Raw genomic sequence first — 27177 nt, 5'->3', positions numbered from 1 at the left:
TGATAAAGGATTAGATGCCGCAATCACTTTTGACAGAGGCATCAAAGTGGTTTAACATCCGGGATTGGGGGTTCTCGGATTCCTCTTGTTTTAGCGAGGCGTCAGCTGTATTATTATACCCCCTCCCCTAGAATGTATATGTACCATTGTTGGTGGCAAATGGGTTAAACAAGCCAATAAGGAATATTTTTCTATTGCAATCACACGGACATATTTTAAAATCAGGATCTATAGTTTTTGCTAAAAATAGGAGCAATCCTATCATAGAAAAAAATATATATCCTTTTACATATGGCCTAAGGCTTCATTCAGACAGTTGTATTGCACAAGTGTGAAACGGCTGTATTCTAGATGAAACACCCAGACCCCCTGACATCAAGATGAACAGATCTTCAGATCCCTATTTCTATCTCTGGCGCTGTTAAATAGGTACGGTAGAATGACGGCGGTTCGAGTGTTATATTCCAGAGTACAGACCCTGGTAAACTACAGCTGCCTGAATGAGACCTAATATTAGTAGATCATTTGAGGATTTACTTATTTTATTCTTTCCATTTCTTGCTTAAAATAAACTAATTCTAATGTTACCTCAACAAAATGGTGTGGCAGAATTGTAAGTGCCCACCCTTGTATACCAGTGGGGTTTTTTTTGTATTTAATCTAAAGGCTGTGCTCACATGTTGCAGTCATACCGACATCTGTGCCACAATATTACGAAGAAAAAACACACAACTTGCGCAAACAGCCTAAAAGGTCTAAAATTCTGTGCTGATTTCGCAATTTATTTTTAGAGGTCAAACCTACATTTTTCAGATATAGGGCCCCATATCCCCTGCACAGCCTCAGCCACCACTAGAGGGAGATTCGAAGGCTGCAGCAAACTGATACGCATTGAACTCAATAACACCGTAAGCTCCTGAGATCCCCCTAGTGTTTTATTTTTATTATAACGTATGTCCATGCAGGGCATATGGAGCTCTGTAGCCGAAAACCAGAGCTCCGCCATAAAAATCAGAATCAAATTTTGGACCTAAATATACTTTGAGAGCTACACTAAAAGCGTTTAGCGAAGATTTAAGCTGGGTATACACATTAAAGGCTATATACACCTTTGAAAGGGCTTTTTTTTTCTTCTTTTAATAGAAAAGGTCAGCGTTTGGTGAAACTTTATAATCACTTTATTAAAAATTCTTTACTTTTTGAGCCACAGCTGCTTTGTATTCTCTATACAGAGCAGCTGTATCATTTGCCAAGACCTGAATCAGGCAGTTCCACAGAGACACGCAGGATCCACCTGTAAGATGTAAAGGATAACAGGTGGATTCTGAGTACCCGCTTTCATTGAACACATCAGTCCCACAGATTCAGGTCTTAGTGCACGATACAGCTGCTCTGTATAGAGAATCTCAAAAAGTAAAAATAATTTAAAAAAGCGAATTATAAAGTTGCATTGACCTTTTGTTAAAAAAAAAATAAAAAAAAAAGTCCCTTATAAAAGGTGTATATAGCCTTTAAAGCTGGCTAAAGCCATCAATTTTAATGGGATCATCTGACAATTGAATGTGTATGGCGGAGCGTCCCAACGGAAGAATTGAGCATGTTGGGTCTTAATATGGCTGATCCTTTGTTCCCGCAGAAGTATTTGGTAGCAGCTTATCCTCCTCTTCCTACAGAAAGATACATCTATGCTTGGCCAATAGACGGTCAGGATAGCTGTTGGCTGAATTGCCGCAGCTTCCTAATGTGCATCACCAGCTTTACATTTTACATCAATTTTAAAGAAAAGTAAACTGGAGTCAGCATGGAGTGTTGTAGCAGAGTTTATTTCAAACATGGCCTCCCCTGCAAAAAAAAAAAAGCCAGCTGGACACATGCAACAGGAATAGTAGAGTGGATATATAGGGGAATAGAGGGAAAGAGATGGAGAAAGAAGAGGGGGGTGGGGAAGAGAATAATAAAAAATAAAGAAAAGAGGAAGAGGAAAGACACATACACACACCCGCACTACACAGCAGCGCACCAGCATCTCTGTTACACTGCTGCATTAATAGAATTACAGACATTAAAACCGGTGGGAAATTCCCCATTAGCCCCCCCCCCCCCCAATGTAGCTTTGGTACAGTCATATTAAGCCCCGCCCACCCATTCAACCACTCTTGGCTCCACCCTCCCATAGGAAGGAGGCGGTCACAAATTGATCTGGCATTTAATTAACGGATAATGCATTAAAACTGCATCTATAGACCCATTTATGAACAGTCCTGAAGACACACAGAACATTGATCAGCAAAACCTTCCTGCACGAGACCTCCACATATAAAGATATCCTCTGCACTTTTCTCACTTCCACCCGCCATCAATCCTGGGAGCACCAGCCAAAGAACAATTATGTTCCGGTCGCTCGGTTCACATGCACATTTCCAATCTGTCTTTTTGGGGCACTTTAAAGAAATGCCCAAGAGTCCAATAACTTACTCCTGTGCCCATCTATATGGAGGTACTGTGGAGGGTCAGTCTTTATGGTTTTCAGTTGAAAGCTTTCTCCCATTAATACCATATACAAGTTATGGTGGTTCATCCACGTCAACCTGAGCTAGCAGAGGATAGCGGCAAGAACCGCTCCTCTACTCCAATTCTTAGTCTTTGTGGTGGAATCGCCAGTCTTTTTTTTTTTTTTTTCCCCTTTTCCCTCAACGCTACCATTATCTTAAACAGATACGCTTCTAAAAAGACATCTTCACAGCATATTACAGTGCATCACAACTGTCTGCAGCAAGTCCCTCCCCCGAGGTTGCTCCGCCTCCGAGGAGTAAATGCCATGAATTTCTTGCTCTGGACAATCTTCTATGGATCATTTTCAGAACAAATCTGGGAGTCCATTAGAAACTTTTCCTGAAGTACATATTTGAATAAACCGGTGTATTTCACAGCCATATCTGATCAGGAGAGGAAGACCTTAACAAGTACTTCATAAATAGAGGCAAGGACACACAGCCTGAGAGGACCCTCTTCAATTTGTATTGCGTTTGCCATACAGAAGCAATGTGTCTGTCCTAAGTCCTGCTTGTGGTCCTCAGGAGGTTATGAACCGATACCAACGTAGTACTATGGTGTAACGGAACAGGGGACGAAAAATAAAATATCGGTGTGCTCTGAGCAAGAGTTAATTCATTATCTCATAAAAGGTGTAACAGAGGCTTGGTGACTCCACGACATGCCATCCTTATAAAATTAAATAAATATAGACCATCCCCTCCCCATCACAGAAAATGACAACCGTATCAAGGAACAGATAAATAGACTTCCATATCCTAGAAGTTGCTGAAGCAAAGCTTAGAGTTTATAGTTCATAAAAGAGGTTGAGTGTTCTGACATAGGTATTTGATAGGAGCCTCCAACTCTGATGCAGAGTCTCTGAAGAAAGGAGCGCAGTAATGGGCTGATTGATGAAATCTCAGAATAAAAAAGGGGTTCTTCATCCTAGGTTGTCAATTGTCAAGAAAGACAGAGAATGGGGGGAAAAATATATATATCTTCAACAGAAGAGATGGTGAGGGAGGGGGAAGAACGTTCAGAAGACCCCCTCAATACACCACCTAATATACGATTATCCATTTTTGAGTCTCAATGCCGCATCTGCAGATGATGTTGGGGAGGGGGCAGTCCTCCCCTCCCATGCCAGATGCTACCTGCTGAAAAAGGGTAGGTTTTGGGGACTGAGGAGAGTGCTGCTTCTTGGCGACTCCGTCTGAGCCATGACGTCCTGGAACCAGGAGGCTACATCTACCTCCTGTGTCTCATACCGACGCAAGAACAGGTGCTCCTGCAAGACAATGGAGAGGAAGCATTAGCAAGATGAAGTTGTCTGATCGTTCATATTTACGGTATTCAATTTGGACAGCTTAGAATTGGACTAGACGCACCAAAAACTATCACAGTGGCCCATGCTGGATAATAGATTCGGCACACCTTGAGACACTATTTTTGCTCTAAAACTTTTACGAAATTTGGTGCATCTTAAAAGCAGTTGTCCAGGCACGGGGCGGTTTGTCATACCGATGGCCTATCCACGGTATACGATCAGTGCGGGTCTGACACCTGGACCCCACACCGATCAGCTCTCCTGGCTACCTCCGGAAGCTCTGCAGGATCGGCGCCGGAAGCAGATGGCTTTGGTCACAGTATAGCAGCCATGCTGCAGCTCTGCAGAGTGAATAGGGGCAGAGTTGCAGCACAGCCACTATACAGCATACGGAGCCTTTTGCTTCCGGCACCGAACACTGTATAACTTCCTGTGGATAGGTCATCAGTAACAAAAAAAGCTCCCTGCCTGGATAACCCCTTAAAAGGGAATGTGTTGCCAGCAAAACATGATATTTTTTTTTTTTTAGTTAAACAATTAGTGTATAGGTGATTAAACATTGTTCACATTTTTTATTTTTTTTTCACGAGTCAGGAAATATTATAAATTGGATTCAATTGGATTCTAATTTATAATATTTCCCATTGCTGGTCACTAGATGGAGCCATTCCCAAAATTGCAGCATTGCATGTGGTAAAGCAACCACATTGCTTTATGCTGCAAAATTGGGTAAAAATCCCTCGCTCTAGTGAGCTCTCAGCACCCCCCCCCTCCTTTATCCTGGCTAGTGCCGGGATAAACGAGGGGATTGAACGGTCTAACCTCCTACACTGTGTGTCGCCATTTTTTGAGCTAACACACAGTGTAGTAGGTTTACATACAGTAGTAAACACACACTGAAACACAAACATACATAGAAATCCCTTACCTGCTCCAGTCGCAGCCGCTCCCTCCGGTCCATCCGCTCCGTCTGCTGCCCCATGTGCACAAGTCCGGAAGCCGCGACCGGAAGTAGTAATATTACTGTCCGGCCGCGACTTCCGGTCCACAGGAAAATGGCGCCGGACGGCGCGCATTTCAAATTGAACTGTGTGGGAGCGGTGCATGCGCCGTTCCCACACAGCGGCGTACATGTTAGTGGATGGAATGGGCCCCGTTCGCAGTCCCTATGGGACTGGAGCTGCCGTATTCCATGTCTGTAGGTGTCGTTAATCGACACATACAGAAATGGAAAAAAAAATGGCAGCCCCCATAGGGAAGAAAAAGTGTAAAAATAAAAAAGTAACACACAAACACACAAAGTAATACAAACGTTTTTAATAAAGCACTAACATCTTTAACATATTAAAAAAAAAATTGTGGTGACACTGTTCCTTTAAGTCACGGCCTCATGATGGCAAGGTGCAAACATATGTTCCTCAATACATTTCATCAATAAATTTGTCTACAATTATTTGCGCCAAAAAGGTGGTGCAATTTAGGCCAGAATTCTGCCGCGCCACCAATAGTAAATCTGCCCTATTGTCCACATCGAACATGGAAACACCATTTGCTGGACGAGACTTCAGGCGTCGTACGATTGGCTTGGCAACTACACAGCCAGAAGACCACCTGCAATTGGCTTATTGCCAGATGACCTAAATACGAAAAGGCGTTGCGTAAATTAGGAAACCCCTTTAATCGGAGATGTTAATCCATTAATTTAAAGCAACCTCTTACCACAGTAACTTTACAGGCAAGTGCACAAAATACCCGGTTTATACTCACCAGAAGCTTATTGTACTTTGGCCTCTTTCTGTGATCTTTAGTAAGACTATGAAGAAAACAAAAAAAATCCTTAATTCATACTAAATCCCTAATATTAGAATAGATCTGCCCTCTGAACACACAAACACTGTCTCTAGGAATCCGCCATTAGGCACAAATCAAATAAATGCCAATTGTTTTACTTACCAGTCTTTGACAAACGACTGGAATAGAGAAGAAAAGCCCATGTTATGAGGGAGAACTGGAGGTTCTTCTTGAAGAACTTTGGTGAGAACTTCAAAGTCAGTCTTGCAGTTCTTGTAGGGGAACTGTCCTGTTGCCAGCTCCACCTAAGAGCAGAAGAACAGCGGACGCATAAGTCAATTTTACATTTCAAATGGCCTCCCCTGGGGTATCAATGAAAACATAGAGCCAACTGAGCGGAGGACGTCTCATGACTTTGAGCTTACCAATGAGATCCCGAGACTCCACACATCTGCTCGGATGTCGTAGTCCGGTTTAGTTGGATCCGGAGGATCAATTCGTTCAGGCTGAAAAGAACCAAAAACATTCCAGTTAGACTAGTAAAAAAAATGGAATTGATCAGTCATCTTCTGATCAGGGGATTTGGTGCGGTGTATAATAAAAAGAAAAAATATGGCGCTCCAAGCGCCATAGAATAAATTAACTAGACCAGTATATTGGACCTAAAAACGAAGTGGTGTTACTGGGTGGAGATTCACATTGGGTGTTATTTGGACACTTTATGGCTTTTCCTTCACAGCGCTTTTTTTGCAACTTGTGTTTTAGGAGCACCCTAATAAATGGACAACTAGGCGCTACCATTGCCCTTGTCTATAGGAAGTGTCCCTACACAGTCTGACACGGTCAGCGATGATTGGAAAGTGTAAGCGTGAGTAGAGGCATGCCCCATTGACAATGGGAATTCTAACACCCAATTGACTATTTATGCACACATTTGCAGGAGGATTAAAAGAGGAACGCTTCAAATCAGAATTTTTACAATAAAAAAAAAATTAATTCGTTATTTCATAAGGAATACAGGTTTTTATTAACACATTCATGTCAGGAGAGCCGACAAGTCTTCTTTGTTCTTGATGTGGGTTCTTTAGGACAAAAAAAAAATTATAAAAAAAAAAAATTCATGCAAAACCAAAATTTGTTTTGGAATACAAATGTGACCAACAAAAATAAATCCCAAAAAACTATATGCATTTTTCTTAGAACAATTGGTATTCTCTATTAGGATATATAGACCTCATAAAATGGAGTTCCCCGTTGGCGACCTCGTCTAAGTCAACAAACTAATGCTTTCATTCGGTAGGACTCATCAATACCATGCATTCCATGGGCACCAATTGTTGGGGGGGGGCTGCCTGATGAAACAAGGTTGGTCCCTGAATTGACAATTAAACAAGCATTTCTTCCTTAAAACTAACACATCCCTCAACGCTCTCACCGCCATGTAAGCAGCACAACCCGCACTTCTTGTTTTGGCCTTAGAGTCCACTAGGCGACCACTTATGCCGAAGTCACAAAGCTTAATCTGTCCATTGGCATCCAGCAGTATATTGGAAGGCTTGACATCCCTGTGTATGACGCCATGCTTCTCCTTCAGATAATACAAAGCATTCACAATCTATAAAGAGAAGAGAAGCGTCTCATCTACACCGATGGCAACATCTCATGTTATTCAGCACCGGGCACATTCCATCACCACTCACCGCTACAGTCATCTTTCCCAGGATGCTCTCTGGGATGGGACCCTGGATCCTTTTCTTCAGTTTTTCTGCACATGTCCCCATCAGCTCCATGGCTATGAACACGTCTGTCTGTAAAGTTAGCGCATGACAGAGTTACACGCGGGTGGCACAAAGATTAAAGTCGATTTTCAGTTGGTCTACAAAAATAGGTTTAAAGCCCCAACCCCTTGACTGATGCTTACCTGCCATCTATATTCTTCAGCATTAGCTGCTTTTTGAGGGCACAGCTATGATGTATAGTCGTGTAGCTTCAACACAAGTCTGAAACACACCCTCTATCTCACCAGTTTACTGCGCTCTCTCTCCCCCATGCTTTACACCGCAGCTCTGTGAGCTCAAATTGGCTGCAGCTCACCAGCTGCTAACCCTGCAAGCCAGTTATGATGTACAGTATGGGAACTAGATCATAATAAAGTAGGTTACATTGCTATAAGTGCTTACATTTGTAATGAAGGAGCCATAACACTGAACGATGTAGGGGCAGTCATGACTCTTCAGTACAACGTCCAAGTCCATCAAGATCCTCTTATTCTCTTCCTTGTTACCAGAACGACGCATTTGCTGAAAAACAAAGCCAGAGATCAGATCAGACCGATGAATGAATGTCGTGATTGATTTATGGGAATAAGACAAAGGAGACGTCTCTACAGTACGGATCATATTACAGTCCACCGAGCATCAGTTACCTTCACAGCAATGACGTGTCCAGTCTTCTTAAATCTCATCTTCCAGACTTGTCCGCAAGTCCCGCTGCCAATTTCACCCAAATTTTCCAGGTCATTTATATCCGCCTGGTATTTCTAGATTTAAGAAATATCAGAAGTCATCTCTACTGTTGTGTCTGATCACACGTTTCCTCCCAGAATCTTTTCTTATAATGGAATTACTATATTACTCAAAGCGGTTCTCCCGGAAATAAAAATGAAATATTGAAAAAATATTTGAGCCTGTCAAAATAGCAATACACTGCAACACATCATTGCAGTAAGTGGTGCCAGCGATCGCTGTTTCAAGTCCCCTGAGGGGACTAATGAAAAAAGTTAGTTTTTAAATACATTAAATTATATATATATAAAAAAGTAAAAAAAAAAAAAAAAAAAAGAGCCCTATTCCCATTTCCCCCCAAACACAAAGTAATAAAAATCAAACATTAACATATCTGGTATCATCACATCCGTAAAAGTCTGCACTATTACCATATAGCATTATTTAACCTGCATGATAAAGAAATAATATTTAAAAAACGCCAGAATCCCTGCTTTTTCGTCATGTAATCTTCAACAAAAAAATTCAATAAAAAGTGACCAAAAAGTCTCATGTAGCCAAAAATGGTACTTCTAGAAACTACAGCTCGCAAACAACAAGCCCTCATACCGCTCAATCGCCGAAGAAATAATAAAAAAGTTATGGCTCTCAGAATGTGGCGACACAAAACGAAATTTTATTTTTAACAATTAGTTTTTTCCTTGTAAAAGTAGGAAAACATTATAAAAACGATATCAAATTTGGTATCGCCGTAATCGTATCGGCCCGCAGAATAAAGTTAACATGCCGTTTTCTACCCCACGGTAAACTGAAAATCAGAAAAATGGCTACAGAGGGAAAGGGTTAATTAAACATGTAAAGTGAATTTCTTCCCTAGAACGGTATTTCTCTTTTTACATGAACAGGACCAAAATTCTGCACGGATCCATTTTTTTTAAACTATATCTTTATAGTGGTGGGAGCTCCATTTGTTTGCACTCCCACCACTAAGGCCCCATGCACGCCGCCGTAGATTTCAACCGTAATAACGGACCCATTCATTTCTATGGCCGACGGACACCTTCCCGTATATTGAAGGTGTCCGGGCCAAAGAAAACTTTCGTAAAAAATAGGAAAGGTCTTATTTTTTTTATTTTACGGACCGTGCTCCCATACCTTATAATGGGAGCACGGCCCGCAAACGACTGTCCGCAGTCGGCCATATCCGTAATCACGGCTACGACCTGAGACTTGGGGTACGAACACGCGCAGCGTAAACACTGTTGATTTTCCGCAACTAATTTATTGCGGAAAACCCACAGCGTATTACAGTAGCAGCAGTGTGGGTGAGATTTCAATAACTCTGGTCCCCACACAGCGGAACAAAGCAGCCGAAAAAGACGCACACGAATTATCCTGCGGTGCGGTTTCTTCAGCCACAGCAGGTCAATAAATGCTGCGGAATCGCAGCTCTTCTGTTGTGCCTTTTCGCCATTTAATTCAATGGGGTGCTTAAACCAGCAACAAAGTGGTGTGTGTTGCGGCATTTGCAGCGGAATCACAGCAATTCCGTCGCAAAAATCGCAAGGGAAAAAGTTCTACTTACCCAGAGCTCCCTGCTTCTTATCCAGTCCAGCCTCCTCCAATCACAGGCTGCAGCGTCACATGGCCTGCAACGTCATCCCAGGAGACTGGACTACGCGCAGAGAAGAGGGTAAGTATGAACATTTTTAGTTTTCGGTGCCGCTTTACGCAGTGGAAATTCCTCCGGAATAACTCAATTTTTCGGACCGCATTCCCTGCGGTGTTTCATGGCGGATACACTGCTCAGCTTGACGCAGCGTATCCGCCTGGAACACGCTGTGTGTGTTCGTACCCTCAGATTTGTAAAGATAACATTCTGGCTGTCTGTACCCACCACTAGGGGGAGCTTACTGTATACCGTTTATACACTGAATTTAATAATAAACACAGTACGCACTAAGCTCCCTCTAGTGGTGGCAGCAGCAGCGTTCTGAACGTGATGATTCAGCTCTACGTCCATGCAGGGGATTGTGTCAGAAAAACAGATCTTCGACCACTATTGACGTTAAGAAAATATTTCAGAACAGAATTTTTTGAAAAAAAAAAGTGATTAGGGTCAGTTCACACAGTTTTTTGTCACGGATGTTGATGCAAAAACCACGTTGGAAAGAGCGCAAAAAAAATGTCCGAAATCGCGCCCTCATTCATTTCAATGATAGGTGGAAGCATTTTTTTCATTCCTGGGCGGGTTTTGGCCGCTCGCAGAAACAAAAATAGACACATCCTTTCTTGCCGAGGTTTCCGCCTCTGGCCTCCCATTGAAATCAATGAGCGGCAGAAAAAACTTGTGGCTCTCGTTGAGTGTTTTTCACTGCATTTTTTACCCCAGGTCCTTGCATTTGCTTCAATGGCTACAGGCGAAGAACTCTGCGAAAAAATACCTGCAGGAAGTTCAAAATCAGCAAAAGACTGTGTGAACAAGACCAAAAGGTGGACATTCACTTTAAAGAGGCTCTGTCTCCAGATTTTGCAACCCCTATCTGCTATTGCAGCAGATAGGCGCTGCAATGTAGATTACAGTAACGTTTTTATTTTTAAAAAACGAGCATTTTTGGCCAAGTTATGACCATTTTTGTATTTATGCAAATGAGGCTTGCAAAAGTACAACTGGGCGTGTTGAAAAGTAAAAGTACAACTGGGCGTGTATTATGTGCGTACATCGGGGCGTTTTTACTACTATTACTAGCTGGGTGTTCTGACGAGAAGTATCATCCACTTCTCTTCAGAACGCCCAGCTTCTGCCAGATCACGCTGTGACGTCACTCACAGGTCCTGCATCGTGTCGGCACCAGAGGCTACAGATGATTCTGCAGCAGCATCAGCGTTTGCAGGTAAGTAGCTACATCGACTTACCTGCAAACGCCGATGCTGCTGCAGAATCATCTGTAGCCTCTGGTGCCGACACGATGCAGGACCTGTGAGTGACGTCACAGTGCTGCACTGCCAGAAGCTGGGCGTTGTGAAGAGAAGTGGATGATACTTCTATACACAACGCCCAGCTAGTAAAAGTAGTAAACGCGCCCCGATGTACGCACATAATACACGCCCAGTTGTACTTTTACTTTAAACACGCCCAGTTGTACTTTTGCAAGCCTCATTTGCATAAATACAAAAATGGTCATAACTTGGCCAAAAATGCTCGTTTTTTAAAAATAAAAACGTTACTGTAATCTACATTGCAGCGCCGATCTGCTGCAATAGCAGATAGGGGTTGCAAAATCTGGTGACAGAGCCTCTTTAAGCTCCGTGAATAAGCCATGTATTTCATGCCAATAACTAAATCGGATCCCGACCCGAGAGATAAGAAAAGTCTTTCCTAAAGCATTCTATGGGATTGGCTTTCCTAACCTAACGGGATGGATTCAATACGGAGCTGTAGAACATACAGCTCCCGAGCAGAGCCCTAAAACAGCAGTGTGCACGAGGCCTTAGTCATCCAATCATTCAGCAATGACCACGACACTGCGTCAGTCATAAAACTGAAATCTATCACTCAAGCTCAGCCTATAATATGCTCCGCTGCATTGTCACAAGCCATTCAGTTATGGTGCACGTTATGGCCGCACCTTTCCCCTGTACCGCATGACGTTCATTCAAATGATTGACCATGTCACGGCGAGTCCTCAGAGGCGGACCGGACGTGTATCCTACGCTAAAAAAATGTAAAGTATTACACATAGACCGTCCTCCATCTACCGCATGATATATCCACGCTGCTAGATCTCACCTGCCCATCGATTACAAGATATCCAGTCTGTTTAATAATTTCTTGCAGCTTCTGATCAATTTCAGTGCTGGAAAAAAGCAGAAAAATAAGAATTTGTAATGATGCCATAAAATGCTACAAGAGGGACCCACAATCCTAATCCCCAAGAAAGCAGCAGCAGCTGAACATGACAGATGGGAGCAGGTGGGTGGTGAAGGAAGGACGGGCGTCCAATGCACCATCAGGAGGAGATCGCCGTTCTTCCTGTGAGAAATCTTCAAACATGGGGCGTTATAATAAAAGAAGCATCGCTTGGCAGGTAACCAAACCCCACAATCCATTTCTTACAAATCTGTAAAAACTAGTAAATGGTTTCTTACAAGTCACGAGGTGACAATACGGGGTCTGATGGCTCATTCCATTCTATTTTACGAGCGGTACAGAAACCGCTGTGGGTCTGACTTCTCAGCGGTCATTTCTGGGGAAAGTGGTGCGCAGCCAACCAATGTGTATGCTGGAAATGAGTTGGCGACCTTGTGATACATGGTTACCAGGCTCTCAGAGCGCTCTCATAAAGGGGGTCCCGAGCAGGGAACACCATCACGTCCATATGCCTTAATTGGACGATCCTTTTCATTTCAATATCTGCGCTTGCCAACAGGGAATGGGAGAATTCTTGTTTACATCCAGAGGCTGAAAGCCTGTACAGACCGAGTACTTCTCACAGCTTAGAGTTTGCTACAATTGTACTCAACCCTAGTCAATCCTCTGTGAGCCAACCCAGGCTGATACATTTCCTAAGAGGTTGGGGAAAAAAAAATATGCTTACAGCTCACATGCAGGAATATGATTTTTAACCCTTTTACTACTAAGGGTGTATGTAAGAATATTAGGGCTATAGCCCTTTGTATCATAATCAATCAATCATTTGTGATTTTGAATCAAAACTCCTAGTGCAATATCCTTAGAACTTCTAGTCCAGGGGTTTTATTTCCTGCGTCTGTGTAGGGAGGGAGGGGGCGGCACACGAGAGCAGGAAGAATGGACACAGCCTGTTCGGGTACGTTCAACACAGGTCGGATATGCTGCGGAAAGTACACAGCATATTTGACCGAGAAACCGCAGAGATTTCGTCCGAAAGACCGCACCAAATTGTGGTGCAGATATTTGCCCAGAATCGCCGCTGCGGAAAGAAGAGCAGGGAGAAAAAAGCCAAAACTTACCTTCATCGGCGTTGCTGTAACGGAGCGTCCCACTGGTGTCTGTTCAGCAGTCACATGGGATGAAACATAATCCCAGTGGGCTAGGCTGCATGGAGAACAGCTGGGGCAACATGGAGCCGTCGCAATGATAACGCCAGCGGGTGGGGGGGGGGGGGGTAACGTTTTTTTTTATTATTATTTAAATCAATTGTTTTTAGATTTGTGATTTTTGCAGCTTTTACTTTTCTATTGAACTAAATGGGAAAAAAAAACAAACAACAATTCCGCAGAATTAGGCCCCATGCACACTGCAGTATTTTTTGATCAGTAATTACGGACCCATTCATTTCTATTGGTCACGGACACCTTTCGGTATTTTTACCGATGGATGTCCTCGCTGAAAGAAATGATGGAACCGGTCCTATTTGTCAGTAATTACGCCACGCACTCTCCCATAGAAGTCTATGGGCGCTTCCGTAAATACAGACAGCTACTGATGTGAATCTGTAAACCGTCCGTATTTACGGAACCATTGGTAGGCAACATGTTGATGACATCATTTGCAACTTCCCACTTTTTGTACGGATCCGTATATGTGGATGGAATGCGGATGCAATACGGACCGTATTTACGGACACCTTTCCATATATACGGATGAAATACGGATGCCTGCAGATACGTATTTATGGACAGTATTTCGGGATAGATGGAAATACTGTCGTGTGCATGGGACCTTAATGGACATGCTGCAGATTAAACAAAAAAACAAAACCCCCGCACTGCAGGTTAATTTCTGCACGTATTTTTTGCGTATATTTTTCCGCCGCGTGCAGATGAGATTTGTTCAAATTTCATCCACTCTGCCGATACCGTAATACGCTGCGAATTTTCTGAATTGAAGTCCGTTGCGTGACCCCCACGGGTGTGATACATAAACCTTTCTTCAGGTTATCATCCTTCTTACTAATCAGAGGATATGCACCTGTGTCACATATAGGGGTATTTTTTCTAAAAGGTTTGGAGGATTACCAGCTTGTTACCGGATTCCCCTGCACCTAATCAGGCCTCTCGTCAACTGAGATATTTACGGTTATCTGGATCGTGGAGAATTTTGATCTATTCAGTTCTGGTGATTATTTGAAGATACATGCAGCCGCGGCCTTAGGTGTGTGCGACATGTATGTATGTATATATATATATATATATATACACACATACTATATGTGTATAGTTGGAGTCTGATATCTGTGGAGTTACATAGGACTGTAGGCAGCACGTCTACATTATCTGTACGCTGTACATATATATTTATCTACGTGTGTGTGTTTGTGTGTGTGTGTGTGTGTGTGTGTGTGTGTGTGTGTGTGTGTGTGTGTGTATATATATGTGATTCATTTTTTATTTGGGGAGGGCAGCTTTAGAGAGTCCCGCACAGGGTGCCATCCAACCCAATGCCTGCCCTGGATACATACATATAGACATAGGTATAGGTGACATGTCTGAACTCTACACCGCCTGAACTTTTATGTTTAGGAGGTGTTATTCGTCTCTGCTAAGGTCAGACTTTTAGCCACAAACATAACTTTTTATGCATTTTTTACTAAACATTACAGTTTGCTGCAATGTGTAAAGTGTTGAATGGCATTTTGACAATGTGCCAGGTGTCCATTTTCAGAACAAACATGGGTATATTATTTTTTTAAATTTCATATTTCAGGTTTTATTTGTGCATGTCAAAAAGGGTGAAAATGGTCCTAAAATTCCCAGCACCAAAATGGTTAATAGTCATCTCCAGCGATGTTACCGACCAATCTCCAGCCAAAAGTTAACAAGTGACTAAGGAAAACGTGGCCGGGAGAGAACTATTGGTTGCCAAGACAATTATACAATGTCAAAAGCCTTTACCGCAAAGCTCCTTTGCAGGAGCGGCTCCTGGTGACCTATGTCTGCCTAAGCAACCAGAGTGCCCGCTGTTCTGGCCACCACTTCTGATGGGGAGGCGGGGCCAATAACATCATTGGAGGTACCCCTTAAAGGTCCTGACATGTAGCAGTTTAGTACAATTCATAGTTCGATTGGGACAGAGGAGGATTGTAAGGAAGGGGTTAGACATTTCGACAAGTCACCATGATACACTCTTACCTCTCCAAGCTCCGTTGTGTCAGGTAGTTGGTTTGCGGCAGGCTCAACATATGCCGCGGTCGGGCTGGCAATGATGTGTGATGTGTGGGGTTGTCAGGACGAGTGTGTCCATCATTGGCTAGAGGAAGTTGTAAGGCTGCACAAAAAAAGGGGTAGAGGGTGGTATGTAGAAGAGGGAGAAAGACTGGCCAACGGAGAGAAGCATTGAGCAACAGCAAACGTCCCCCATTACCCATCTGTGCGCCAAGTAAGCTATTCTGAAGTCATCTCCCCCCGTGGTGTACCATATTTGGCTTCAATAGTAATTTCCTTCTCCTACTTTGGTGCACCCCATTAGTCCTGTTATACCCCATGCAATGTAAATCTCAATCCTTGCTCTTGGTTCAACCCTTTTCCCACCTCGTCTTTGATCATTAGGTTCTTCTGAGCTCATGCTCCATACAAAGCCTACATGCTGTGTTCACACTGCATGCAATATCCCCCATCCCATGCACAAGACGACAGGTGGAAGAGCAACGCCAAGCCTGAGCAGCGGAGGGGACGGGGGGGGGTGTATACAGAAGAGTGAGGAGAGAAACACCGGAAAAATCAAAAGAAAGAAAGATCAGTGGGTACATGTTAAAAGAGTGACATATATATATATATATGGAGGGGGAGGTTAGCTGGGCCTGGAGCAAGTAAAGAGCTGATAAGGACGATCCGGTACCTGCTCTCTGGGATGGAGCGGGCGTGGGGCTTAGAGTGATGAGAATAACTGGGGGGAAAAAAAATAGGGGAAAAAAAAATAAAAAAAATCAACATAAAATACACAGAGCAACCTAGGAAATAAAAGGAGACAACAGGAAAACGGGAGAGAGAAAAGTAGGGTCGGGGTGAACAGAGGGGTGAATATATGGGATACATTGTATGAAAATGAGGAACATAATATAGACTGGATGGCAAGAAAATGTCCAGAGATAGTGAAGAAGACACAAAGTATCATCCCTTAAAAATACCATTGAAGGAAAGTCTTCAGGCTGCACAGCCACATTGATGATCTCCACCAATAATGCCACATGTCCCAGGTTACATTCGTGTTCCACAATCATCACCTTCCTCCACAGCGATCCTGGTCCTACCTAAGCACAAGATCCCCTCTACCTCTTCACGTAAACCTGGGCAATGCTTGGGCAAGTAATCTCCAGCCCCATTAAATGCTACTTCCATGGGGTCCCAGAAGGCAAATACTTTGGGGGTTCCCCTTGGCTGCTTTGTCCAGAACATTACATCCAGTGATCCGTAAAAAGACTGCTGGATCCAGTAATGACCTGCGAGGCAGATCATGATGACATCTAAGTATCTTGCTCTGTAAGAAGCAGGTCAGCAGAAGAATTTCGCTTTCCACCCAAGCAAGACTTAGTGGGTTCTCCTGATCGGCCTTGTGCAGGACATGACACTCCGATGTTATTTTCATGATCCAACTTATGTGATCCCAGACACTCAGATGACCAGGTAGTTTATGATCGTTCTCTATTTCATAGGAGATCACAGAACGACAGTCAGATTGCAATGCTCTATGGGTATATAGGCCTGGTATCCATGAATCTGCCAGACAAAATAGCAAGAAACCACGTCATCCGCGAGAAGCCTCCAACCCAGACGTAAACAAACCCTAAAGGCTTTGTTTAGACCTCCGTTAGTTCTTTTCCGTCAAGCTTCAGTTGTTTTTTGGCGGTCGGAATAGCGTAGAATGCTTTCCAAGGGGAGGTGCATCATGGCGGCAGTGCACCGATTCACTCCATGCACAGTTGTGCTCATTATTCCCCAGCATAGTTATACCCCATAGTTTTTAATTATCTGTACCATCTTACAAAGAGAAGTATCGCGAAACGCGTGTCTTGGTGTGCTATTCCCTTGGGGCGAGTGACTGATCTACTAGTGACATATCAATATAGGCTCCTCAGGGTTTATTGTGGATTTGTTTGTGACTTCATGTGTACAGTTATAGTTTGTGGAGATCTAGATATACACACACACACACACTTCTCAATGAATTAAAATATCAAAAAGTTAATTTATTTCAGTAATTCAATAAAAAATGTGAAACCCATATTTTCTCTAGATTCATTGCACAGAGTGATCTATTTCCAGCATTTTTTTCTTCTAATGTTGATTATGGGAACAGTTAATGAAAACCCAAAATTTAGTGTCTCCGAAAATTAGAATATTATATAAGCCCAATTTCAAAAATTATTTTTAATACCGAAATGTTGTTCTACTGAAAAGAATGTACAGTATCTGCCCTCAATACTTGGTCAGGGCTCCTTTGCATGAATTACTGCATCAATCCGGCGTGGCATGGAGGCGATCAGCCTGTGGCACTGCTGAGGTGTCATCAATGCGGCGTGGCATGGAGGCGATCAGCTTGTGGCACTTCTGAGGTGTTATGGACGCCCAGGTTGCTTTGATAGCGGACTTCAGCTCGTCTGCATTGTTGGGTCTGGTGTCTCATCTTCCTCTTGACAATCTCCTATAGATTCTCTATGGGGTTTAGGTCAGGCAGGTTTGCTGGCCAGTCAAGCGCAGTGATACTGTGGTAAGTAAACCTGGTATTAGTACTTTGGCAGTGTGGGCAGGTGCCAAGTCCGGCTGGAAAATGAAATCAGCATCTCCATAAAGCTTGTCAGCAGAGGGAAGCATGAAGTTCTCGAAAATTTCCTGGTAGACGGCTGCGTTGATTCTGGACTTCTTTAACACCTTAACGACCACCCGACGTGCAAGTCCTTAGTCTACAGCAACGTCTTTTGGCGTCTCTGTAGAAGAGGCTGATCGGTGAGCGCTCATCCTCTAAGCAGGAGCTGTAACTAACAGCTCCTGATCTTAGAGAAGCCTGCCTGCTGAATACAGCTGGGGTCGGAAAACATTTGAACACCAGCCGTTTCACAGACCGCGGCGATCAAAGGGAACTCCACGCTTTGATCGTCATTGGAAACCCGGTGACGTGATCTAACACCGGGGAATCCCTCTGCAGTGAGCCCTGGGGACCTAAAAAGGGGGTCTGTTCAGTTTTCTTGCTGTTAGGGTCCACTATGAGCTGCCCTAACTGCAGCCTGTGTCATAGTGACACAGTATGATGTATTAGCATATAGGAGTATGCTAATCCATTACAAGTAAAAAATAAAGTCAAAGTTATTCCTTAATGAGATTTAAAAATAAAAAAAAAAAATAAATAAATATAAAAATAAATAAATAGATTATGTTGCCCCTACACTAAATAAAAAACCTACACATATTAGGTATTAAACGACCGTATAACCTGAAGAATTAATCTAACGGGTTATTCAGTTTGAAACGAACGGGATACAAAATAAACAAGAACAACGATGCATAGAATCGCTTTTTCTTATATTCACGCCGTAAAAATATTTTTTTTCTACCCAATAAAAAAAATTAAAAGTTATAGCTGCTGAAATGCAGAGAGTTAAAAACTGAAAAATGTAGCTTGTCATTAATAAGAGGCTCTGTCACCAGATTATAAGTGTCCGATCCCCTACATTATGTGATTGGCGCTGTAATGTAGGTAACCGCAGTGGTTTTTATTTTGAAAAACAATCATTTTTGAGGAAGTTATGAGCAATTTTCGATTTATGCTAATTAGTTTCTTAATGTCCAAGTGGGCGTTGTAAAGAGAAGTGTATGACGCTGACCAGTGACTAATCAGTGTCATACACTTCTCTCCATTCATACTCAGCACAGCGCGATCTAGCGAGAGCATGATGTGCTGTCACATGCACCCACATTAACTTTACTGTGTCTCCAGCCAGCACGCGAGGTCTATTCACCATCCCGACACTTAGGTAAAGTTTGTGTGGGACTTAATCGCTGCACAGCGCGATCTCGTGAGATCACGCTACTGCTGTCATTCATAGCGTGATCTCGCGAGATCACGCTGTGCAGCGATTAAGTCCCACATAAACTTTACCGAAATGTCGGGATGGTGAATAGACCTCGCGTGCTGGCTGGGGGTGATGTCTATTCACCGTCAAGACACTTTGGCAAAGTTAATGTGGGTGTATGTGACAGCACAGCGTGATCTCGCAAGATCACGCTGTGATGAATATGAATGGAGAGAAGTGTAATATGAGTTTCACTTTTTAAATTGAATTACTGAAATAAAATTAACTCTTTATTCTAATTCATTGAGCAGGACTAGTATACACACACGAAAAGCAAAAAAAGAGAGGCGGCACTCCAAGCAGCTGTCAGAAAAAAGGTTGATTTTTGACAAAGGCTGCATTGAGCAGCTGAAACGTTGCACTGGTTTTTGGGAGAATAAATCTACCCTTTTTCTGACATCTGCTTGGAGAGCCGTCTCTCTTTTTTACTTTTCGTTTGGACATTGTGGTATCTACAAGTCAGTTCCCTGGAGTCTGGCACCCATTTGGGTCCTGGAGGCTTATCTTGTTCTGACACACACACTTTATCGGCATTGCACCTATTATAGCGGCAATCATTATGTAATATCTGGATGCACATCTTTTTATACAGAGATACTTGTAGTTTGATAGTGGAGTATATCCATCTTTGGTTAGGCACCTGGGCTTTGATATCCAGATTATTGGAGTGGCGGGCTATACTATCTTTTGCCCATTCTCTTCTTTTTAATCTCTCTTTCGTAAAAAATAAAAAAAAATGAACAAAAGGATCAGGCATGTTGAAATTCAAACATGCCTGACCCTTCTTTCCCTCGACATTGGAGGAAGAGTCGGGATACTGCCATACAACATTAGATGCTCGGCCGGACCGGCTGACATACATCTTATGTGTGTGCCCACCTTTACAAGACCCCAGCTAAACAGAATTCTGTAGAGTGGGAAATCAATGAAAACAGAAGAATCAATGTTATATTTGTTATTTAACAATCCCAAACACAACTATCATTATCATCCACACTACAGTCAGCATAGACTTTATACGCAACTCCCATCATACCTCAGGACGGAGCACAGATTTCATACCTACTTTACTCCTGTCATTTCCCTTCCCACCCTGCTGAATAATGTAGTTTGAATGACCTGCCAAGGAGAGTGGGGGGCAAATGCGGGTGGCTGTCTGAGGCCGTCAGCGTCCGGCCATGACCATAATCACGGACTGCGATTACGGGCACGGTCGCGTGCATGGTGCCTCAGACTTTTTCTAGCTTCCAACTCATCAACTTCAGGAACTCACTGATCTCTTGGTTGTAATATTATGGCTGATCGGTGTATACACGGCAGAAATGTTTTTTCTCAAAGAGCTCGGCTGAAGTTGTTCTGCCTCCCCCTGCTGCAAGTGGTCACCTAGGAGGTGCACAGTGTGAACTGCTCGGCTGTTCAGAGCGGCTGGAGTAGAATAATCCCAGAATGCTATGCACATCCAATGATGGCTACCCTGCTCTCTGCAGTTGATGCCACCAGGAATTGGATACTGACTGGTGGTGGGTGGAGCTGTCAGCAATCACTATAGCAAGGGTTGACAGTATGGTAGCAAGGGGCCTGATGGTAGTAAAAAAAATAATTCCTAACAATAATATATTGTACAATGCCTTTGTCTTACATTCCAAATTTTGACGGAAAAAATGCCCAAAAGTGCTTCTCTTCTTCAGGACAAAGTACAACTCTAGTAAAATAATGATCATGTCTGTGTAATGGGGGGATCCAGGGTTTGACATTCATCTACATCTGTTCTGACAATACACGGCCACATTCAGGTCTTTGAGATGATTCGGAGTCGCATCGTTGTAAATGATGCATTCAACTTTGTCCTCTGGCGCCAAGTACTGCTCTCTGCCTCCTGTGAAGCTCTTGAGGAAAAAAGTCCTACAAGCAAAAAAATCTATCAACTATTCACGTTACTGTATGATCGGCATTATATAGTCCAGGACATTCTCAGGGAACTCAAACATGATCAAACCTGCTCCCCGCCCTGGTGTAAATCTACCCAGGTGGCAAAATAAGAGAGACGCGCCAGGAGGACGACAGGCCAAGAACTCAACTGGTTGGACTCTGCATGACAAATCATGCAACGCAAGCAGAAAGAACCTCAACCACATCAGCTTGTAGCTCTCCCGACGGGTCCCCCCCCCCCACACACGTAGCTCTCCCGACGGGTCCCCCCCCCACACACGTAGCTCTCCCGACGGGTCCCCCCCCCACACACGTAGCTCTCCCGACGGGTCCCCCCCCCACACACGTAGCTCTCCCGACGGGTCCCCCCCCCACACACGTAGCTCTCCCGACGGGTCCCCCCCCCACACACGTAGCTCTCCCGACGGGTCCCCCCCCCACACACGTAGCTCTCCCGACGGGTCCCCCCCCCCCACACACGTAGCTCTCCCGACGGGTCCCCCCCCCCCACACACGTAGCTCTCCCGACGGGTCCCCCCCCCACACTCGTAGCTCTCCCGACGGGTCCCCCCCCCACACTCGTAGCTCTCCCGACGGGTCCCCCCCACACTCGTAGCTCTCCCGACGGGTCCCCCCCACACTCGTAGCTCTCCCAACGGGTGCCCCCCACTCGTAGCTCTCCCAACGGGTCCCCCCCACTCGTAGCTCTCCCAACGGGTCCCCCCCACTCGTAGCTCTCCCAACGGGTCCCCCCCACTCGTAGCTCTCCCAACGGGTCCCCCCCACTCGTAGCTCTCCCAACGGGTCCCCCCCACTCGTAGCTCTCCCAATGGGTCCCCCCCCCTCGTAGCTCTCCCAATGGGTCCCCCCCCACTCGTAGCTCTCCCAATGGGTCCCCCCCCCACTCGTAGCTCTCCCAATGGGTCCCCCCCCACTCGTAGCTCTCCCAATGGGTCCCCCCCACTCGTAGCTCTCCCAATGGGTCCCCCCCCACCTCGTAACTCTCCCGACTACAGGTTGGGCAAAACTAAATACTGGGAAAAGTGACCGATGGATTGGAAATGTACTTTATTAAATGGTAACCATGGACATGATTTGTAGTAGGCTTTTAAGCGGTGGCTTATAAAGAGGGGTCACAATTAAAGGGGTTTTCTGGTCATGGGGCAGTTTATTTATACTAATGTCTTATCCACAGGATAGGATCTGTGGGTGTCCGACACCCGGAACCCACACCGACCAGCTATTAAGGCTGCCTCCGGCACTGGGAGTGTTTGGAGCCGGTAGCAGACGGCTTCATACACTGCATAGCGGCTGTTCTGTGTTACTACAGCTCACTTGAATAGGAGCAGAGCTGCAACACGGCCGCTATACAGTCCTCGGAGCCTTCTGCTTCCCGTTCCGAACCCGGTTTAACTCAGTGCAGGAGGCAGCCGTAACCACGGATCGGTGCCGGGCCCCCACCGATCGTATACTGAGGACCTATTATTTGGATAAGTCATTAGTATAAACTGCCCCATGACTAGAAAACCCACTAGTAACGAGGTTGGCAGGAAATGTTTCTTATTATAAGCATCCAAAAACCACAACAAATGCTTGTACGCATATACAGCCGATAGATTCTCAATATAACCGGCGACCTTTTATAGGTACTCTACTAAAAACCTACAGAGAAAACATAAACAAACAAGAGGCTCTACTATACTTGCCATTTGCTGGTTTCCCCTGGTCCAATGTTTAGACTACACTGCAGTGACATTCGGTCCATGGTCCAATAATGTTACTCTATTACATGTCACTAGTTTATTATAAAACCCCCGGAATCACTGACCACCCCTATATCCTGACAGCAACCCAACATTACATGTGTCCAGGACTAATCTCCTAAGGCCTCATGCACACGACCGTATTTTTTCCCACCCGTAAATAGTGGCGTAAATACGGGTCCGGTGTCACACGTATTTGACCCGTTTTGCACCAGTATTTACGGACCCGTGCCCGTAAATATGGGTCCGGTGTCACCCGTATTCCACCCGTATTTACGGGCACGTTTTTGGCAGTAAAATAGCACTGCACTAATCGGCAGCCCCTTCTCTCTATCAGTGCAGGATAGAGAGAAGGGACAGCCCTTTCTGTAATAAAAGTTAAAGAAATTCATACTTACCCGGCCGTTGTCTTGGTGACGCGTCCCTCTCTTCACATCCAGCCCGACATCCCTGGACGTGGCAGTCCATGGGACCGCTGCAGCCAGTGATTGACCTGTGATTGGCTGCAGCGGTCACATGGGCTGAAACGTCATCCAGGGATGTCGGGCCGGATGTCGAGAGGGACGCGTCACCAAGGCAACGGGCTGGAGACCGGGCTGGAGAAAGCAGGAAGTTCTCGGTAAGTATGAACGTCTTTTATTTTATTTTTTACAGGTTGGTGTATATGGTGATCGGAATTCACTGTCCAGGGTGCTGAAAGAGTTACTGCCGATCAGTTAACTCTTTCAGCACCCTGGACAGTGACTATTTACTTTTGTCGCCTAGCAACGCTGCCGTAATGACGGGTGCACACATGTAGCCACCCGTCATTACGGGAGCTCCATAGACTTCTATGGGCTGTCCGTGCCGTTATTACGGCCTGAAATAGGACATGTTCTATCTTTTTCAACGGCACGGGCACCTTCCCGTAAGAAAACGGGAAGGTACCCGTGGCCAATAGAAGTCTATGAGCCCGTTATTACGTGTCGTAATTACGACCCGTAATAATGGGGGTTTTTACGGTCGTGTGCATGAGGCCTAAGGAGTTATTTCTATCACAGAAAGTACCGTCATTCCGCCATCACTTTGATGGGTGGGGGCCCGCCTCCCGGCACTCCCATTGGTCCTGAGAATGAAGGGGCCGCAGTGCTGCACCCTAGCGATAGGTCATAACCTTTTAAAAACTTAAACCACTTGCCAGAGACTCGGTACGGGCACGAAAAGCGACGCATTGTTTTCAGCACCAAAATGAGTTCCTCGCAGCCTACCTGTGCACCAGCGAAACCACGGCCAACGTGAATGAGCCTCTTAACCGCCGACCCGGGCACCAACACAAGTTAGGAGCTGCAAACTTGAACATGAATATGGGCCACATACCCATCCCCCTCCTTGTAGAGAGTACATCTTATACCTGCTACACTTCAAGAGTTAACTCTCTAAATACAACTACTCCTCCCATCCAGAAACTTGTCGCACCATCACCAGTCTCTTTTTATTTTTATTCTTGTGACTTGTCGCGTCCATTTTTGACACATCTACACAGAACGTCTCACATCCTCCACTGAAATGAATGGGAGTGGAACCGTCGCACCAGTTGGCGCGCACATTGTACATCCTAAGGACGCTGCAGTCACGTGATCAAAGTGACTGTAACCTTAGACCCGGCCAATACGACATCTACCACAACGTCACGTCCCGCGGTCTAACACCGAAGTGCCTAATGTGACCCTGCAGCCGCCAGAATTGTAGCCTTGACTACAACGGTATAAACTATCCACAATGAGGTCAACACCGAGCACAAGGGAGGGCGCCAACAAGACCTGTGTGGTACCTGAGCGGCAACCAACAGACGTCAGAGTAAGGCATGGCGTCAAACGCAAATTGTATTGATTTCTATTGGAGCGTGGTCGACACGTTACAGCGCACGGCACGTCACAGCGCACGGCACAGCGTCACAGCGCACGACTCGTCGCAGCGCACGACTCGTCGCAGCGTCGCAGCGCACGACTCGTCGCAGCGTCGCAGCGCACGACTCGTCGCAGCGCACGACTCGTCGCAGCGCACGACTCGTCGCAGCGCACGACTCGTCGACTCGTCCCAGCGCACGACTCGTCCCAGCGCACGACTCGTCGACTCGTCCCAGCGCACGACTCGTCGACTCGTCCCAGCGCACGACTCGTCGACTCGTCCCAGCGCACGACTCGTCGACTCGTCCCAGCGCACGACTCGTCGACTCGTCCCAGCGCACGACTCGTCCCAGCGTCACAGCGCACGACTCGTCGCAGCGTCACAGCGCACGGCTCGTTACAGCGTCACAGCGCACGGCTCGTTACAGCGTCACAGCGCACGGCACGTACAGTCCAGGCCTGAGCGTAAAAGGGAATTAATGGCGACTGCAACAAATCCATTGACAACCGTGAGGAGAAAATAGTGACTCGAATCGCAGTAAATTCGCACCATGTGACACACACCGCCATACATTATAAGTCACTACATAGCCCCGACATCACACAAGGAGCTCCCCACAAAGTCATTCCTCATATCCACCTAGCAGTCACAATAATAACCAGACATATCCTATCACCCCTCCCCCATCACTCGGGCCCATCAGTCTTCATTTCCCCCACTACCTCCCCATCTTTCTTACTGGGTCTGGGACGCTGCGGGCTGATCTCCAGCTCGATCCTCCTTCTTGATTCTCTGTTCTCCTGCTTGAGTTTCGCCTCCAGACGAGAGAGTTTCTGTTCTAGGGAGGACGCCGCCATCTTCCCTCCGCGCACTAATAATAAACAAATAGCGCAGAACGCATGCGCGGCAAAGACTGACAGCTGTCTCTGCGCATGCGCGGCAGGACTGACAGGCGACTACTTGACATCGCCGAGGTAAGACTGACAGCTGGTATTGCGCATGCGCAGCAAATACCGAAGTAACCTACTGCGCTTGCGCGATAGATGCCGCGTTTCAAAGATGCTGCGCATGATAGCTAAGGGTTCTCTTTTCGTTCTGGGCTAATAGATTGTATCAAAGTACTGATACTGCTCATGCGTCATTACTAAACCCATATCCATTCACAAAACTTGTTAAAAATTCTATTCATATCGTTTATAAAAGAGAAATCCCAAGTAGGTCGGAATAAACTACTTTACCTAGTCAATTCAGTTTACACAATACTCACAGCAGCACAGTGTGTTTTAGGATATGAAAGAGCTGATATTGTAATATGTGGTAAAATGTAATAAAAAATGAAAAAGACATTGCTTCCACTGACATGTCGTTATTATTGGGTTTCTAATAGGAAAGCTGAGTGACCAAACCTATGGTCGTCTCTACAGGCATGGTTACATAGTTACATAGTTACATAGTTAGTACGGCTGAAAAAAGACACATGTCCATCAAGTCCAACCAAGGGAAGGGAAAAGGGAAGGAAAAATTTCTACACATAGGAGCTAATATTTTTTTGTTCTAGGAAATTATCTAACCCTTTTTTAAAGCCATCTACTGTCCCTGCTGTGACCAGCTCCTGCGGTAGGCTATTCCATAGATTCACAGTTCTCACGGTAAAGAAGGCTTGTCGCCTCTGCAGGTTGAACCTTTTTTTCTCCAGACGGAGGGAGTGCCCCCTTGTTTTTTGAGGGGGTTTTACATGGAACAGGATATCACCATATTTTTTGTATGTGCCATTAATATATTTATATAAGTTAATCATGTCCCCCCTTAGTCGTCTTTTTTCAAGGCTAAATAGGTTTAATTCTTTCAATCTTTCCTCATAACTTAGATTCTCCATGCCCCTTATTAGCTTCGTTGCTCTTCTTTGTATTTTTTCCAACTCCAGGGCATCCTTTCTATGAACTGGAGCCCAGAACTGAACTGCATATTCTAGATGAGGCCTCACTAATGCTTTGTAAAGTGGCAATATTACATCCCTGTCCCGCGAGTCCATGCCTCTTTTGATACACGACAATATCTTGCTGGCCTTTGAAGCAGCTGATTGACACTGCATGCTGTTATTGAGTTTATGATTTACAAGTACACCCAGATCCTTCTCAACAAGTGAATCCGCCAGTGTAGCTCCCCCTAGGACATATGATGCATGCAGGTTGTTGGTACCCAGATGCATAACTTTACATTTATCTACATTAAACGTCATCTGCCAAGTGGACGCCCAAACACTTAGTTTGTTTAAATCTGCCTGTAATTCATGAACATCTTCCATAGACTGAACTATATTACATAGCTTGGTGTCATCTGCAAAAATAGAAATAGTGCTATTAATCCCATCCTCTATATCATTAATAAATAAG

General features: G+C 44.9%; 1 protein-coding gene across 2 annotated transcripts; it reads right to left on the bottom strand.

The window, feature by feature from the left end:
- Positions 1–1804: 1804 nt before the first annotated feature.
- MAP2K7 (mitogen-activated protein kinase kinase 7) lies at positions 1805–25661 on the bottom strand. Of its 2 annotated transcripts, XM_075858759.1 has the most exons (12): positions 25524–25661; positions 15977–16024; positions 15271–15406; positions 11948–12014; positions 8079–8192; positions 7834–7953; positions 7354–7461; positions 7089–7268; positions 6079–6159; positions 5816–5958; positions 5630–5675; positions 1805–3823 (listed from the first exon to the last, which is right to left on the bottom strand). In XM_075858759.1, exons 1-12 carry the CDS (start codon positions 25639–25641, stop codon positions 3686–3688), a joined length of 1299 nt encoding a protein of 432 aa, XP_075714874.1. In that variant the 5' UTR covers positions 25642–25661; the 3' UTR covers positions 1805–3685. The 2 variants fall into 2 exon arrangements, with proteins under 2 accessions (XP_075714874.1, XP_075714875.1); XM_075858760.1 differs by lacking the exon at positions 15977–16024.
- Between the last annotated feature and the right edge of the window lie 1516 nt (positions 25662–27177).

Source organism: Rhinoderma darwinii, chromosome 3 (assembly GCF_050947455.1).
Source record: "Rhinoderma darwinii isolate aRhiDar2 chromosome 3, aRhiDar2.hap1, whole genome shotgun sequence".
Taxonomy (NCBI): Eukaryota; Metazoa; Chordata; class Amphibia; order Anura; family Rhinodermatidae; genus Rhinoderma; species Rhinoderma darwinii.
The sequence above is the reverse complement of the archived record's forward strand: the minus strand, read 5'-3'. Positions and strand labels throughout refer to the sequence as shown.